The 17,532-nt window shown below is 43.9% G+C and overlaps 1 protein-coding gene across 1 annotated transcript; it reads left to right on the top strand.

Annotated features, from left to right (window-relative positions):
* The first annotated feature begins 265 nt into the window (after positions 1 to 265).
* LOC145337283 (zinc-binding protein A33-like) lies at positions 266 to 16,850 on the top strand. Its single transcript, XM_080182075.1, has 6 exons — positions 266 to 688; positions 8,702 to 8,797; positions 10,339 to 10,572; positions 13,666 to 13,688; positions 13,782 to 13,897; positions 16,273 to 16,850. The coding sequence occupies exons 1-6, from the start codon at positions 299 to 301 to the stop codon at positions 16,848 to 16,850; spliced, it is 1,437 nt and encodes a 478-aa protein (XP_080038201.1). The 5' UTR covers positions 266 to 298.
* The last annotated feature ends 682 nt before the right edge of the window (positions 16,851 to 17,532 follow it).

Here is a 17,532-nt window from a genome sequence, read left to right as displayed (position 1 = left end):
TGATGAAAAGTCTGTGCGAACAGTTTAAATGAAATCTGCCCAGATTAACTTCTGTCTTTGTTCTCTATTAGAATAATGTAAAAATACAGGAACAAAAATTGAGTGAGGCCAGTTATGGTGGTGATTTCTGGATCAAAATTAGTGAATAAATCTTGTTTATCAGTAATCTGTTTAGATTGCTCATTTTCTCCACCCCTTTCTGGGTGTGGTTTGAATCAGGAAATGAAACTGAAAGTATTTCACTGAACGTTGATCACCCTTTCACTCAGAGCAGAGACAAGGTGATCAGTCTGTCGAGATGGAAGATGAACTTTCCTGTGCTGTTTGCCATGATCTGTATAAAGATCCTGTTTTAATCGACTGTGATCACAGCTTCTGTCGATCCTGTATAACCCAGTACTGGGAGAAAGCTGTCACTGCCTCCTGCCCCATCTGTAGAAAAGAGACTTCCTCCAGGGATCTGAGACCGATCCGCACTCTCTCCAACATCGTGGAACTGTTTGTAAAAAGTGATAAAGGTGATAAAACGCAGCAGGAATGCAGCCGTCACCAGGAGAAGCTGAAAGTTTTCTGTAAAACTGACAATCAGCCCATCTGTGTCATTTGTCAGATTTCAAAAAATCATCAAAACCATGAGATGCTGCCAGTGGAAGAAGCTGCTGGAGAGTTTAAGATGAGGAGATCCTGTGTAAAATAAAACACAGAAACAGATAATGTGACAGAATCTTTGCATCTTCATTGGCCACAGGTGAGAACATAAGAAATAGGAGCAGGAGTAGGCCATCTAGCCCTTCGAGCCTGCCCCGCCATTCAATAAGATCATGGCTGATCTGTTGTGGCTCAGTTCCACTTTCCCGCCCTCTCCCCATAACCCTTAATCCCCTCTCTTATCAAGAACCCATCAACCCGCTTCTTAAAAATATTTAGCGAGGCACCCTCCACCACTTCAACGGGCAGAGAATTCCAGAGATTCACCACCCTTTGAGTGAAGAAGTTCCTCCTCAACTCCGTTCTAAACCGCCTCCCCTTTATCTTGAGGCTGTGCCCCCTAGTCCTACTGTCTTTTTTGAGCGGGAAGAGTCTCTCCACCTCTATCCTATCCATCCCATTCATCATCTTATACGTCTCAATGAGATCTCCCCTCATTCTTCTAAACTCTAACGAGTACAAGCCTAGTTTATTCAGCCTCTCCTCATAGCTCAACCCCCTCAACTCCGGTATCAGCCTAGTAAACCTCCTCTGCACTCCCTCCAGGGCCAAAATATCCTTGCGCAGGTGCGGCGCCCAAAACTGCACACAGTACTCCAGCTGCGGCCTCACCAATGCCCTATACAGCTGCAGCAAGACCTCCCTACTTTTATATTCAATCCCCCTCGCTATGAAGGCCAGCATCCCATTCGCCTTCCTGACCACCTGCTGCACCTGCAAGCTGGGTTTTTGCGACTCATGCACAAGGACCCCGAGGTCCCTCTGCACCGTCGCCTGCTGCAGTTTTTCGCCACGTAAGTAATAGTCCTTCCTACCATTCTTCCTACCAAAGTGGACCACCTCACACTTGCCAACATTAAATTCCATTTGCCATTTCCTGGCCCATTCGCCCAGCCTATCTAGATCCTTCTGCAGACTCTCCACACCCGAAAGAACTGGAGAATGGCCAATGTTATTCCTCTGAGAACAGAAACAGAGACAATCCCTGTAATTACAGGCCAGTGTCAGTGGTGGGGAAGCTGCTGGAGAAGATACTGAGAGACAGGATTTATTCACATTTGGAAATGAATGGATTTGATGGCAGCATGGTTTTGTGCAGGGAAGGTCATGTCTCACCAACTTGATTGAGGTTTTTGAGGAGTTGACAAGAATGATTGATGAGGGGAAAGGCTCTGGATATTTTCTATTTTCTATAAAATGTTGTAGGACATTTAACAGGCTGCTACAAAAGGTAATGTCTCATTGGATCTGGGGTGTGCTGGCTAGATGGATACAGAACTGGCTTGGTCATAGATGACAGAGAGTAGTGGTGGAAGGGTGCTTTTTGGAATGGACATCAGTAATTAGAGGTGTTCCACAGGGATCAATACTCGGACCTTTGTTGTTTGTAATATATATAAATGATCAGGAGGAAAGTGTAAGTGGTCCGATAGTAAGTTTATGGATGACACAAAAAATGGCGGAGTTGCAGATAATGATAGGGATTGTCAAAGGATACAGCAAGATATAGATATATTGCAGACTTTGGCAGAGAAGTGGCAGATGGAGTTTAATCCGGACAAATGTGAGATGGTGCATTTTGGAGGATCAAATTCAGATGCAAATTAGGTAGTAAATGATTTGATTTGATTTATTATTGTCAATGTATTCGTATACAGTGAAAAGTATTGTTTCTTGCACGCTATACAGACAAAGCATACCATTCATACAGAAGGAAATGAGAGAGTGCAGAATGCAGAAGCACTGGGGTTTGCTTAACTATAGTGTCAGCATGGGGGGACCAGTACATGTAGGTGATCTGGACACCTAAAACCTTGAAGCTTTTGACCATTTCTACATTGTCCTCTTTGATGTAGACAGGGGCCATTATACTCCATTATACTCCTTGAAGTCGATGCCTGTCCCCTTCGTTTTGTTGACATTGAAGGAGAGATTATTGTCATTGCACCAGTTCACCAGATTCTCTGTCTCATTCCTGTACTCTGTCTCATCATTGTTTGAGATCCGATCCACTATGACGGTGACATCTGCAAACTTGAAACTTGAGTGGAGGGGAATTTGGCCACACAAGGAGTATAGTAGGGAGTTGAGAACATAGCCTTGTGGGGCACTGGTATTGAGAATGATTGTGAAGGAGGTGTTGTTACCTATCCTTACTGATTGTGGTCTGTTAGAAAACATTAGTTAGGCCACATCTGAAGAACTGCGTTCAGTTCTTATTGCTACACTACTGGAAGGTCAAGGATGTTTTGGAGAGCGTGCAAAGATGATTTACCAGGACGTTCCCTGTTCTGGGGCGTTTTAGGTACAAGGAGAGGTTGGATTAACTTGGATTGTCTTCACTGTAAAGACGGGGGCTGAGGGTGACCTCATAGAGATCTATTAGGAGGCACAGATAAAATGAGTAGTCAGAGGCTTTTTCCAAGGGTGGAAAGGTAAATTACAAGAGGGCACAGGTTCAAGTTCAGAAGTGGAAAGTTGAAGGGAGACGTACGGGGAAAGCTTTTCACACAGAAGGTGGAGGGGGCCTGGAACTCACTGCCAGTGGAGATGGTGGAATCAGGCACATTAGCAAAGATCAAGGTACATCTTGATAGACACATGAACAGGAAGCGAACAGAGGGATAGAAACCACAAATGGGCAATAAGTAGGAGGTCTAAGTAAGGATTAGGAATCGGTGCAGGCTGGATGGGCTGATGGGCCTGTTCCTGTGCTGTTTTGTTCTTTGGAATCCTGAACAGGGAACATAGATTTGGGTTTTATTGTCTCTCAATTTTTATCATTTAATTACTCAGTCTTTCAATGAACTGCCATTTGTATTGCTGCTTCAGAAACCAGGCAGAGATTTTAGGGTGTGTTTAACTTCCAAATCTGAATCTGCCCTCATTCAATAGTAATTTGTTCTTTTGAGACTAACAATTTAGGTAATAGGAGACATAAGAACTAGGAGCAGGAGTAGGCCATCTGGCCCCTCGAGCCTGCTCTGCCATTCAATAAGATCATGGCTAATCTTTTCGTGGACTCAGCTCCACTTACCCGCCAGGTCACCATAACCCTTAATTCCTTTACTGTTCAAAAATTTAGGAGGCATAGATAGAGTGGATAGTCAGAGGCCTTTTCCTAGAGTGAAAAGGTAAACTACAAGAGGGCACAGGTTCAAGGTGAGAGGAGAAAAGTTGAAGAGAGACATACGGGGAAAGTTTTTCATGCAGATGGTGGAGAAAGCCTGGAACGCACTGCTTGTGGAAGTGGTGGAAGCAGGCAATCTAGTGATGTAACTCAGAAAACATTTATTAAGCAACAAACGTAATATTTAACAAACTGGACAGTGACTTTCCTGACTCAAAGTGGTTCTTATTTCCTGATCCAGTCTCATGCACAATGTAACATGTGGTCCAATCGTGCTCTCTCTCTCTCTCTGTCTGTCCCTTTCAGTTCTGAGTTCTCCTGCTCTTCTCTCTCTGTCTGTCTCTGTCTGTTCTGAGCTCTCCTGCTCTTCTCTCTCTGTCTGTCTGTCCTTGTCCATTCTGAGTTCTCCTGCCCTTCTCTCTCTGTCTGTCTCTTTCAGTTCTGAGCTCTCTTGCTCTCAGTTGGTGAGCAGTCTCTTTGGTTTCAAATTCAGCACCTGCCTGGCAGTTCAAAGCTTTTCATTCTTTCAAACCACAGCCCATCTGCCTGATTAATCATGTTTTTGAATTCTGATTGGCTTGAGCAGCACACCATCAGTCCCTGATTGGTTTAGATGGTGCAGGATCAGTTTCTGATTGGTTTGTCAACATCTATTGATCATTTCCTGTTGAATTCTGATTGGCCCTCTAATGTGTCAATTGTTTGTGGGATCATTCCTCCCTTTATATCTTTTTCTGTCATTTTATTCAATTTTATGATTTTCCACTGAGATTACAGATGTCTTTAGAATGTTTCGGCAGCCATGTATTTGGTTTTTTGATTTGATTTATTATTGTCACGTGTATTAGCATACAGTGAAAAGTATTGTTTCTTGCGCGTTGCACAGACAAAGCATACTGTTCATAGAGAAGGAAAGAAGAGAGTGCAAAATGTAGTGTTACAGTCATGGTTAAGGTGTAGAGAAAGAGAAGGAATTGAGATACAAGCGTGAATTATGTCAGTAATACTCAATGTTTGGGCTCTTTTTCCCAGGTGCCTAATTGGTGTAAAGATATCAATATTGTTTGTTCAGTAGAGCTCTCATTAAGACAGATGTTTATCAGTGTGCTTTGAAAGAATAAATTTGTAATTACCTGTTTTTGCCGTATCTGCCAGTGTTTGATATGAAATAATTAAAAATAACGAGAGAACTGAGTGGTGCATAGCCTTACAAAAATTACAAACTTCCAGAAATTACAGGAAGTATATATGTATTTTATATAGAATCAGCACAGAAAGATTATTGATGTGTTAAAGTTGGTTACAGGACACACATATAAAAACAGCAGAGTACATTCTATGTTCATCGAAATAAAAGCCAAGAGAACTACATCGTTATAAAAACTGAGTACAGAACTTAACAGAACCAAAGATGATTATTTATAATACTAAAGTGATCAGATCACTTCAACAGCAAAGACAGAGTAATGAAAAGGTTGCCACATGGTGGGTACATAACCAGTTAGTGGAGCTTTATTGCAGAGGTGTTGCTTGCTTACAACCCCAGATAGAAGCAGGGGAAAATCTTCCAAATGCCTCTGATAATATCACCACGTATTCATGTGACACACTTTACACCAAAATATTGGTTTAAAATACATAACATCCCTCCCCTTTTACTCCAATAGCATGACTACTGACATTAACTTTAACGCTGACTCACTATGAACAATAATTATTTTACCAAGTATCATTATATACAGTTTTATATCGATACAATCAGTTCAAGAGTCTTTTACATGGATGTCAGTTCTGCTTAGGGAAAACTGTCATTTGGAAGTCTTTGCTTTCATGCTCTCGATAGTCTGTTCACCACTTGGCTCAGGTACAATAGCTGATAAAATTGTTTCTGAATTCAGCTCATTTGTGATCATAGGTTCAGGGATTTCCAAACCTTGAGGGCCATCAGTTTGCACCGTATAAGAAATAGGTCCCACCTGCAAGTGTTATGGCAGATACCCACCTCTCACTTATTTAATCATTAACGAAGCTACCAACTAATTCTAAATAATTATTAAACCTAAACTTTTGTACATCAGAGAGTGAAAGATTTGCTTTAAATGGAGTTTGACTTCTGACCAACAACAAAATATTTGTCTAGCACCTTTAATGTAATAAACCATCCTGAGGCCCTTCACAGGAATGTTATAAAGTTCAATGAGCCACATCAGGCAAATTGGGACAGATGGAGCAAAACTTGGAAGCAGGAAGCAAATCACAGAGGTGGGGTTTTTGGGAATGTTTTCAAGGTTGAGAGGTGGAGAATCGGAAAAATTTAGGGAAAAAATTCCAGAGCTCAGGACCTCAGCAGTTAGAAGCAAACTTACCAATAGGGGAGGAATTAAAATCAGGGATAATCAAGAGGTCAGAATTCGATGAGAGCAGATTTCTCAGAACATTGTGGGGCTGAAGGAGATTATAGAAATAGAGAGGAGCAAAGACATGGACAGATTTTAAACAAAGGACATGGAAGATTTAAGCTGCTGGAGGCTCAGATTGCCCCAGATAGATGACCAAGAACTCATGAGTGTATTTAGGATAGTGTAAGTGTATTAAGAAGTTTAGATACGATGTACAATCTAAACAGGCAGAAAAGGCATACGACCCAAAACAAGTTTGTCTGTTTACTGTATCTTTATACCCATGATGGTTTTTTTTTACCCGTTAGGGAATAGTGGAAGATTTTTGAGCTGATTATCAGCCTGTTGAACCACGTTGAAAACTGCTTCTGTGGCCAACAAGTCCTGGTGTTGGAATTTGAACCCAGAGCTTCTGGTCTGAGTTGGGGCGCTACCACTACACCAAAAGACCTCCTGTCCTGAACAAGAGGGGAGAATTTACTGGTCCAATCGGACAAATGAAAGGGAGAATCAGGGGATGCTGATCTCCATGTTTAGGTGGCAGTCTCCTCAACGGATCAGATCTGAGTTCTGCAGTCCTGTCACATCCAGTCATGAATGGTGGTGGACAATTAAACAACTCACTTGAGGAGGAGGATCCGCAAATAGCCCCAAACTGAGTGATGGAGGAGCCCAGCACGTCAGTGCAAAAGATAAGGCTGGAGCATTCGCAGCAATCGTCAGCCAGAAGTGCTGAGTGGATGATCCATCTTAGCTTCCTCCAGTGGTCCCCAGCATCACAGATGCCAGTCTCCAGCCAATTCAGTTCACTCCATGTGATATCAAGAAATGGTTGGAGGCACTGGATACTGCAAAGGCAGTGGACGCTGATAAGATTCCGGCAACAGTACTGGAGGCTGGTGCTCCAGAACTTGCCGCTCCCCTAGCCAAGCTTTTCCAGTACACTTACAAAACTGGCATGTACCCAACAATGTGGAAAATTGCCCAGGTGTGTCCTGTACACAAAAAGCAGGACAAATCCAACCCGACCAATTACCGCCCAATCAGCCTACTCTCGATCATCAGTAAAGTGAGGGAAGGGGTCATCGACAGTGTTATCAAGCAGCACCTGCTCAGCAATAACCTGCTCAGTGACACCCATTTTGGGTTTCGGCAGGGTCACTAGCTTAATTCCAAATGTGAGGTGAGAATGACAGTCCTTGAGATGAAGGCTGCATTCGACCGAATGTGGCATCATGGAGCCCTCGGACAATTGGAATCAATGAGTATTGGATGCAAACTCTCCACTGGTTGGAGTCATATCTGGCAGATAGGAAGATGGTTGTGGTTGTGGAGGGTCAGTCATCTCAGCATCGGGACATTCCTGCACGAGTCCCTCAGGAATCCCCATTATCAATATCCTTGGGGTTACTGTTGACCAGAAACTCACTCCCTGCTTCTCAAAATCTATCCACCATCTACAAGGCACAAGTCAGGAGCGTGATGGATTGTTTGGATGGGTGCATCTCTAACAACACTCAAGAAGCTCGACACCATCCAGGACAAAGCAGCAGGCTTGATTGGCATCACATCCACTCCCTCCACCACCGACGCTCAGTAGCATATCTATAAGTTACTTCGGACTTTATAGAGTTATTATGTGGTGATTTCTTAAAGATAAGAACAGATAAAATCCAGGAGTTGTTTAACCAGGAGCCAGTGTAGGTCAGCAAGCGTCAGGTAGTGGGTGATTGGAACTTGGTTTGAGGAAGGAGAGGGGCAGCAGAGGTTTGGATGGTCTCAGGAGGGTAGAATGTGGGACAGCAGTCAGGAGGTGAGTTGGAATATTCTGGAGGGAGCAATGGTGTGACTGAACTTCTGTTTAAAATTCAAACTTGACAGGTTTTTCTCTATTGGCCAAGGTATTGCCCTGGGAGAGTGAACTGGGGAATGTTTGTTCCTCAAACTTTTGTTTGAATGTAAAAGGTGGAATGTGTGGATATGCTCCTTGTGTCGGTTAAGGACAGGGACTGTGTGTGAATATTTGTGGCTTCCAGTATATGTCAGTGAGCCATATTGTGAGCCTGACTGATAATCCTAAATTGGGCAATGTAATTCTGAACACAATCAGGATTGTTTCGAAATATTGGTGAACTGTGGATTCAATCCAGGAAGTTACCTGTTACATACTGCATTCTCCATGGCAATGACTCCAGCAATCAGAATTGAGTTGCCGACCATTCAGTACTTTCTTCTCATGCAGTTTAAATTGTTGTTCCCTGACTGTTGGTAATTTCTTGTGAGTTGTCCCATGAGTGCAAGGTGAAAAGTTTTGACAGCATGTCTCTTTTTCAGTAAAAACTGCTGAACGTGAAGCAAAAAGAGCCTCATAATAAAAACATTCAGATTTTTAATTTGAACATTATGGTATTCAATTTTGGGTATTTAATTCTGAAAATGTACAAACTAATCATTCTTTATTCAGGAGGAACTGCGAACCGAACTGGATCTGATCCAAGAGAAGCAGGACGAATGTGATGATATAAAGAGTGACTTTGAGGAAACATTAACCCACATTCAGGTAATTCTCATCTTTTGTTCTACATTTTGTACAGAATTATTGATGTCCAGAATTATTCTGTGCAGAATTCTGATCTCCATATTGTAAAATGGAAAAGGTGCAAAAGATATATGTATATGCTGATCCCAGAACTCAGAGATTATACCTTTCTGGAAAGATCAAACCAGCTGGAAAATAGAAGCTGTGAGGTGACCCGATTGAGTTCTTTGAAATTATGAAAGGGTTTGATGGTGTAGATACAGGGAAAATGTTTTATTTGAAGTTTAAATTCCAAGATAGTCACCAATAAACCAAACAGAGAAGTCAGCAAATAGATCCTCAGTTAGAGATTCCTCTCCTGAATAAATTATCATCTGGTAATCTATTGTCCAATGCAACTAATCTATAATCAATTATTTCACTGCATTCATTTTATTAATATAAAATAAGCTCCATCTTCTGAATCAATATCATCTGGTAATCTTGGTCTCGCTGTATTAGAGAATAGTTTTTTCTACATATAATAACTCATATACATTTCAATAAAGTTTAAAGTTTTTAAAGTTTACTTATTAGTGTCACAAGTAGGGTTACGTTAACACCACAATGAAGTTACTGTGAAAATCCCCTAGTTGTCACACTCCAGCATCTGTTCGGGTACACTGAGGGAGAACTTAGCATGGTCAATGCACCTAGCCAGCACATCTGGTGAAGAAAACATTCGGCATGCTTGGTTTCATTAGTCAGAAAATTGAATTACAGGAGTTGGACGTCTTGTTGCACTTGTACAAGACATTGTAAGGCCACACTTGGAATACTGCGTACAGTTCTGGTCACCCTATTATAGAAGGGATATTATTAAATTAGAAATAGGGCGGAAAAGATTTACTAGGATGCTACTGGGACTTGATGGTTTGAGTTATAAGGAGAGGTTGGATACACTGGGACTTTTTTCTTGGAGCGTAGGAGGCTTAGGGGTGATCTTAAAGAGGTTTATAAATAACGAGGGCGTAAATAAGGTAGACAGTCAACATCTTTTTCCAAAGGTCTGGGAGGCTAAAACTAGAGGCCATAGGTTTAAGGTGAGAGGAGAGAGAACAATCAGGGTCCAGAGAGATCACTTTTTCTTGCAGAGGGTGGCGAGTGTCTGGAACGAGCTGCCAGAGGTAGTAGTAGAGGTGGGTACAATTTTGCCTTTTAAAAAGCATTTAGACAGTTATGTGGGTATGACTGGGAAAGAGGGATATAGACGAAATGTGGGCAATTGAGACTAGCTTCATAGTAAAAACTGGGCAGCATGGACAAGTTATGTTGAAGGGCCTGTTTCCATGCTGTAAAGCTCTATGACACTATGATTCTATCTTTTGGACTGTGGGAGGAAACCGGATCATCTGGAGAAAACCCATGCAGACATGGGGAAGAAATAAATAATCAGGATTGGGAATTAACAGGATTGGGAATGTTTTTCTCTCTAACATTCCAACAAGAACAGAACTGCTCAGGCTGAACAACCTTTTGAACATCCTCATTTGATTTTTCAATCTCACTGATATTTTCTAAAGGACCAAAGTGTAAAGACAGAGAAACAGATTAAAGCTGAATTTGAAAAACTTCACCAGTTTCTCCGTGAGGAAGAGAGGATTGTGTTGGAAGATCTGAAACTGGAGAAAGAGAAAAAGAGTCAGGAGATGAAGGAGAGGATTGAGAAGATAACGGAGGAAATCTCATCGCTTTCAATCACTGTTCAGGATATTGAACAAGAGCTGAGTGAACAGGACAACATCAAGTTTTTAACGGTAACTGTTTCTTTATTTTTCTTTGCTTCACTGTCTTGAAGAATGAGGAGGTTTTGTCGTCAAAATCTAGAATATAAAACTCACTGACCAAAATTACCCCAATCACCTGTGACATTTGGATTTCTCTGTCTCACACCCAAGATCACTAATAACTGTCTTTAACATGGAAATGACTAAATCTGGAGCTTGTTTAGTGTAATATTACCGAAGGATAGTTTCATCAAATTAAACAATGCAGAAAATTAGCTTCATTTGAGTGAGAAACCCTCAGAATGGTCAGACCATTCTCCCCTGAGTTGGCCTGTGTGATGTACGTGTCCGCCTCCTCGCCCGCCATAGGAATTGGCACGGGTGAGGGAGCGGACAGTGGGAAGGTCCATTGACTTTGGGCGTGACTTTATGGTTTCGGGATGAGTGAAGCTGCAAAATCCCATCCATAGCAGTTTTTCATGTTTTGGGGAATGTTTTTAAGTTCAGCTTTTTTTCTAAAGGTGATTAGTCTGACTGGAGGGAATACAGTTCAGGTCCTGGGAGAGCAGAATAATTAGTCTTCAACCTGACAAGTGATTAGGTTAAGTAGAGTTAAGTTTGTTTACTTAAGTTCTCCTGGGATTTCAGATTAGAATGATTGACAGGGTTGTGTGACATTGTGGTTTATGTGTAGTCCTGGGTCTGTAGAAGTAGAAAAGACTTTTGCAGAAAGGAGTTGAAGTTTGGCAGTTCAGGTTGAAGTTAGGGGAGCTTTGCAGGTTTCTGAAAGCTCTCTTTGAAAACTCCAAGGCTGTCTACACTCATTCCAGCAAATATATTTGCAATTGCTAACTGTATTTAAAGTGGTTTTTAAGACTGTGAGAATAATGTTGCTTATTTGGAGCTGAAATTGTGATATACTGGAAAGTAGAGTTGTTTCTTTTCATGTTTAAAGATTGTTCATCTATTAAGAGTTGGTTAAGCTGTTCCGTTTTATGAGAGTCACGCTTATACCGTGTTGTGAATAGAACTTGTTTTGACAAAGATTCCCTAATTTGTCAGTGGAATGACTCCTAGAGTGAAGTATCCTTTCCTCACAGTTATGCAAAAATGGAAAATTTGTTGGTGTCTGGTCTGGCTTCATAATATACCTTGGGGTTCTGGTCCAGGACCCTAATGGTCTGAGACACGTGAACTACAATTCAGGATCCACTCAAGCAGTACTTTTGTATCTGCAAAAATATACTTTATTCGTACAGTATCTGAAAGACGTCTTACAAAATTTCAAATTATTATCACAGTAAAGTGCAGTGATGTTTACATATTGTCCAGAATTCCTGATGATCTGATGTGCTTCAGTTCATGAGAACATTACAAATGTTTCAATCCTCAATCTTTTGGCTAAAATCAAGTGTAGTCTTGATGTGCTGAACTTGTTTAAGGTCACAAGGTTACATTAAGGCTTCATTTGAAGCAATTTTTTAAAGCAGTATCTCGGCCTTTTGGTTAAGATGCAAATGAGATTGAGCCTTGGAGGAGGTGCAATGCCTGCTCCAATCAGATTGGATCATGTAGATCAAACCCAATAAGAAGTCTCACAACACCAGGTGAGAGTCCAACCAGTTTATTTGATGTTAATCCCACAAGCTTTCGGAAACGGTGTTCCTTCATCAGGTGTGTGGAAGTCCAACACCGGCACCTCTACATTATGACAATCAAACCCAAGACAGGTAGTGAGAAGCCTGTCTTGTCAGCTTGGATCGGGAATATCTCACTTGCTGACACTCTGAATTGGACTTTGATTGGATTGGACACATAAACAAAAAATATATCTTTTCATTAAAGAGAGTGCAATTCATTTCAAACAATAGACATTGGTCGTGTTGCATTCTGCAGTGTTTCAATACATTTCTATAGAGTTAGAATTAAGCACATAGTCTGAGGGGTTTGATAGTTACTAACCCCTTGTGTCATTGGCTGAATGGTCTTACACAATGGCCTTTCTCCATTGTGCCACTGCGGTGGCTGTCCTTGTGAACAGCTCGTAGAGCACAGAGTCCCGTGTCATGGAGCTACTTGGGATGAACCTCGACAAATGCCACTACATCTCTCTCCAGACTGTCATGCAAAGGCACATTCCACAAGGAGCTTGTGACTGTCTCTTCGCCCACAAATAACTCCGACAGTCTGCTCAGGGAACCATCTGACAGGATCCATCATTTCCGTTTCCCTCAGGGCCTCGAGGACATTCAGTGTAGACTGCTGCTTGATGGACTTATGGATTAAAAAAAGTGCTTTCTCTGGACACATTTTTCTATGAGGGACAGGTGATACAGCATAATTCAACTACTTGGAGCATTCTGTGGAAATGTGACCAGATCCATCCTTTGCAACATCGGGGATAGGTAGAACCTCAGTACTTGGCGGTACTTTGTATTTGTGTCCTGAGGAACTATATACAGCTTGAATCAGCCATGTATAAAGATGGCCATCAGGATGAAAGTACATATTTTCCTCCCTTATCCAGAGATTTGTGAATGGTATCTATTCAGACACAATCCATCTTGGATCTCCAGATTAATCTGAAGATGGCTCGGGTGACTGTTATGGGGGAGGATCGGGGTAAGGGCCCGACTTGCACCACATACAGCAACCCGAACAGTATCTCACACCTGGTGACCTGGTTTTTGCCTGCAATGGAGAGGGATCATTGCTCCCACATGCGCAATTTCTGCTTTACCTTGGCAATGCAGTCTTTCCAAATATTGGCGCCCACCCCAGCCACTCTGAACCATATACCCAGCATTTTTGGGTAATCAGACTTGATGGTGAAAGGGACAGAGGACTGGTCAAAACATTTCCCAAAGAAAATATTAATGTGAATCTCGTTAAACAATAAATTAAATCCAACAATCGGACTTTGATCAGGATTTTACAATTGGATTGTAATTCTGTGAGTTGTGTTGTGCAGGAAGCTGGAGTCATTTGTAATGTTGTGGAGGACAGGAAGAGGCAGTTCCATAAATTTCTATAGTTTAAATGTACCTTTCTGTGGAATTCAGTCTCTTTTTATGATAAAATGTTCTCCAAACACAAACAGTAATAATTGTTCTTGTTCCACAGAAATTTCCGGACATACAGAGAAGGTAAAATTTACACCCTTGATGTGATTTTTATTTCTAACATATTTCTCCCCCAGCCTGGAATGATCCAACACTGACCTTTATCTCCTGTTTCAGAGTGAAGCGAACTCTCCCAGAGCCACAGGAGGTTTACCCTTTAATAAATGTGGGGAAGTACATTTGCTCACTGCAGTACAGAGTGTGGAAAAAGATGCTGACGGTGATTAATACAGGTGGGTGTGAGCTTCCTGACACCAGCTATTAAACAGCTGTCTATTATTAGTAGAAGGGACTGGTCGCTTTAAAATAAATATATCACTGTATTTGTAACAGATTAGATTTTACTTCAGTCAGTTTTCTGTTAAAATACAGAATTGTCCGGTCAGAGAGTCACAGTGACCAGCTCCATCTGCTGAACACTCAGTATTGGGAAGGGATATTGTCCATTCAACCTCCCTTTGTGGGTCATTAATCCAGCATTCTGTTTTTCTTTTTTCCTTCTTCCACAAAACTAGAGCCATCAACATAAATATCTCATCCCTCAGGGTGGATTCCTGCCCTGAATCCTCCCCCAGTTTCCCAAACACCCTGTACGGTACAAGTATGGGCTTCTCCCGGATAGTTGAGATGAGCTGTGAGTTTAGGGTCATCCATTCTGTTTACCTTAATGTTTTTCCCACTTAGTAATAAAGTCCAGCTGGTTATTCTGACACTAGATCCTGTTCCTTCTTTGATTCTTCTGTCTAATTTGTGTTGGATTGTGGTGGGTCAGTAATGTAAGAGACTGGGTGTGGGTGAAAACAGTAAAATGTTTCACTAACAGCTCACTAACAGATGTCCCTCACAGGTGGAAAATCCCTTTTCCAGGTCTGCTGGGACTCTGCTCACATCAGTTCCCGGTCACAAGTGACTGTTTGTTTCCTGCAGAAGGACTTCACTGAAACTGATGTCAGTGGCTGCAGCTTCCAGATAAAAGTCCTTGTCGGGGTCCACAGCTCCCAGAGCTGGGCCAGTCTGCAAGTCCATTTTCAGTTTAATGAAAGCCTTTTCACATTTGTCATCTCAGTCCCAATACTCCCTGTTCCACTAGAGAGGCTACTGCCTTTTCCAGCTCTTTCTCCACGATCTTAAGGAAAGTCTGTTGGTTTTGCAGCTGGGACACGGGGGCGGGATGATTTTCCCCCAAAAAACTAAGCTCCCAACAGGCGGGAATACGGGAGATTTTCCCATCTGTTTTTTGGGCGAGTTTAGTTGAATGAATTTGCGGCACTGAGTGTATCACAGAGTCAAGGGATTTCCGTTGGTGGGGCGAGTGCACATGCACTGATTTCTCAGTCTGCCGGGAGATTGGTTGACAAGCGCATCCCCCCCTTACCTCCCCCGGACGCCTGATGGTCAGACCCGGTATCTGTTGGCCTCCCGATGACCGGACCCGGCCTCTGATCGCCGATCCGGCCCCCCGATGACCGCCATCTCACTAAAACCCATGTCCACTTTGTCTGGAGGGGGTCCCACCCTAAAACCTAAGGGTTTGGATATCGCTCCAGCCCCTGTATCAGCTGTAAATCTTCCCAATATAATGGATTCTCCTGTAGATCAGAGGAGAGGGTGAATCTACTCCCGTGTTGGACACTCCTGTCTCTACTACCTTTCTCTCCCTCCACTATAATATCTACACATTGTCTATCACACTCATCATACCTGAGTGGACAAGGATATGATGTGGGTATGCCGGCGTTGGACTGGTGTAAACACAGTAAAAAGTCTGACAACACCAGGTTTTAGTCCAACCTATTTATTTGATAATATTCTCGCAAGCTTGCGAGAATATTATCAAATAAATAGGTTGGACTAAAACCTGGTGTTGTCAGACTTTTTACTGTGTGGACAAGGATACTCAGGCTGGGTACAGTCCCTTCCTGCTGAATTTCCCGGGACACCCTCTCCCTGGGCCACATGGACCTGACCCTGGGGAGTGTTTTCGTGCTGACACCATTTCATTCATCTGTGGGATTTCTGGAAACTCGGGGTGTTTGTCTCGGGTGTCTCTTGACTCCGAGTCCCCTGACTCTGGCCCTTCATTGGTTTCCTCCACTCTCGGACAAACTGTCCACTTCCCCCACAATTGAAACAGGTCGGGATGATCTGCTTTTCCCCGGGTTTAAAGCGCTTCCCCTCTCGCTGCCACCTCAGTGGGGCCCCGTCATCAACCTGACCCCGCCCCCAGCCTGGTCCCGCCCCCAGACCCCATCTCCGCCCCCCCAAGATTGACCCGCCCCATTCGGGCCCTGCCCCCACCTAGCCCCGCCCCTCACCCTAGTCCCACCGTGGCTCCGCCCCCAACCTGACCCCGCCCCCCCCAGCCTGTCTCCATTTCTCTCTCTCTCTCTCTGCAACGGGGTTTCCTCAGCCTCACTGCAGGGTGTGGTGTCCGGGTAAAACCTTCCCCCCGGGCAGTGTCTTCCCCTTTCCCCTGTGCGCTGTTTAAACTCTTCCCCGGGGGATGAATTTCTAATTCTGGATCATTGCTGATTTTCCCAATCACTAACCGGCTGTGAAAGTTACAGTGAGTCTGACTAACATTTTATCCGTGTCCATCTGTTCCCAGCTCCAGTCACCTTCGACCCTAATACAGCCAGTCCTTCCCTTCTCCTGTCTGAGGACCTGAGCACCGTGAGATACACCGGGAAACGGCAGCAGCTCCCCGACAATCCGGAGAGATTTGATCCCTGTGTCTGTGTCCTGGGATCAGAGGGATTCACATCAGGAAAACATTCCTGGGAGGTGGAGGTGGGAAACAAGACTGACTGGGATGTGGGTGTGGCCAAGGAATCCATCAATAGGAAGGAGGGCATCACCATCAGTCCAGATAACGGATACTGGGCAATGGCACTGGAAGAAGGGAATGAATACTGGGCTTATGAAGAAACGCTGAAACGTTTAGATCTGAGTGTGAAGCCGAGAAAGATTCGAGTCTGTCTGGATTATGAGGGAGGGAAGGTGTCCTTTTATAACTCGGATAACAAGTCCCATATCTACACTTTCACTGGTACATTCGCTGAGAAACTCTATCCTTATTTCAGTCCAGGTCTCACTGATGGGGGTAAAAACACAGAACCCCTGAAAATCTGTCCCCGGACAGTAACAATCCAGGAGGATGAGGGTTTTAACCCTTCATCCAAATAAAGACAGTTTCTTGTAGGTGGGGGTGGGGGGGGGGGGCGGTTTGTCCCTCTGTGGAAGAGGGGTTGGTGTCATTCGCAGATCCTGCCCCCCTCCCATTATCACACACTGTCAGCGGGGGCCGTCCATTCCTCGGGAGGGTGAGGCGGATCCCTCCGGTCCGGCCTGTACCTCCCGGGGATGTGTGAGGACCCCTGCCTGAGGGAGGGCCGGAGGATCCACTCGATATAATCCAGTCACTTCTCACCAAGTCGGACACACTGGAGGCTGGGACGGGCAAGGTCGATGAGGCTGAGCCCACCCGGACACGGGCTGATATCCCCCAGGACCTGCTCGGCCTGATCGAGGAATCGATTAAAAAGACCCCACACACTGGGTCACTGGGTGGGGGAGGGGAAGGCCCCACACACTGGGTCACTGGGTGGGGGAGGAGAAGGCCCCACACACTGGGTCACTGGGGGTTGGGGGGGAAGGCTCTAAACACTGGGTCACTTGAGGGGGACGGGGATGGGGGGTTGAGTGGGGGGGGGTGGTGAAGGCCCCCATTCTCCATCTTTGATTTTAAACCCTGGGATCACTGGTTCTGGGGATGGAGCTCTTCCCTCAGTCACTGTGTGACCCATTGCATGAGGCAGAGCGGGATCCTGAACCACCGTCACCCTCTGACCCAGAACCTCGAGACCAC

Source organism: Carcharhinus amblyrhynchos, unplaced genomic scaffold, assembly GCF_965287045.1.
Source record: "Carcharhinus amblyrhynchos unplaced genomic scaffold, sCarAmb.v2.hapA scaffold_45, whole genome shotgun sequence".
Lineage (NCBI taxonomy): Eukaryota > Metazoa > Chordata > Chondrichthyes > Carcharhiniformes > Carcharhinidae > Carcharhinus > Carcharhinus amblyrhynchos.
This window is presented reverse-complemented; position numbering and strand designations above follow the sequence as displayed.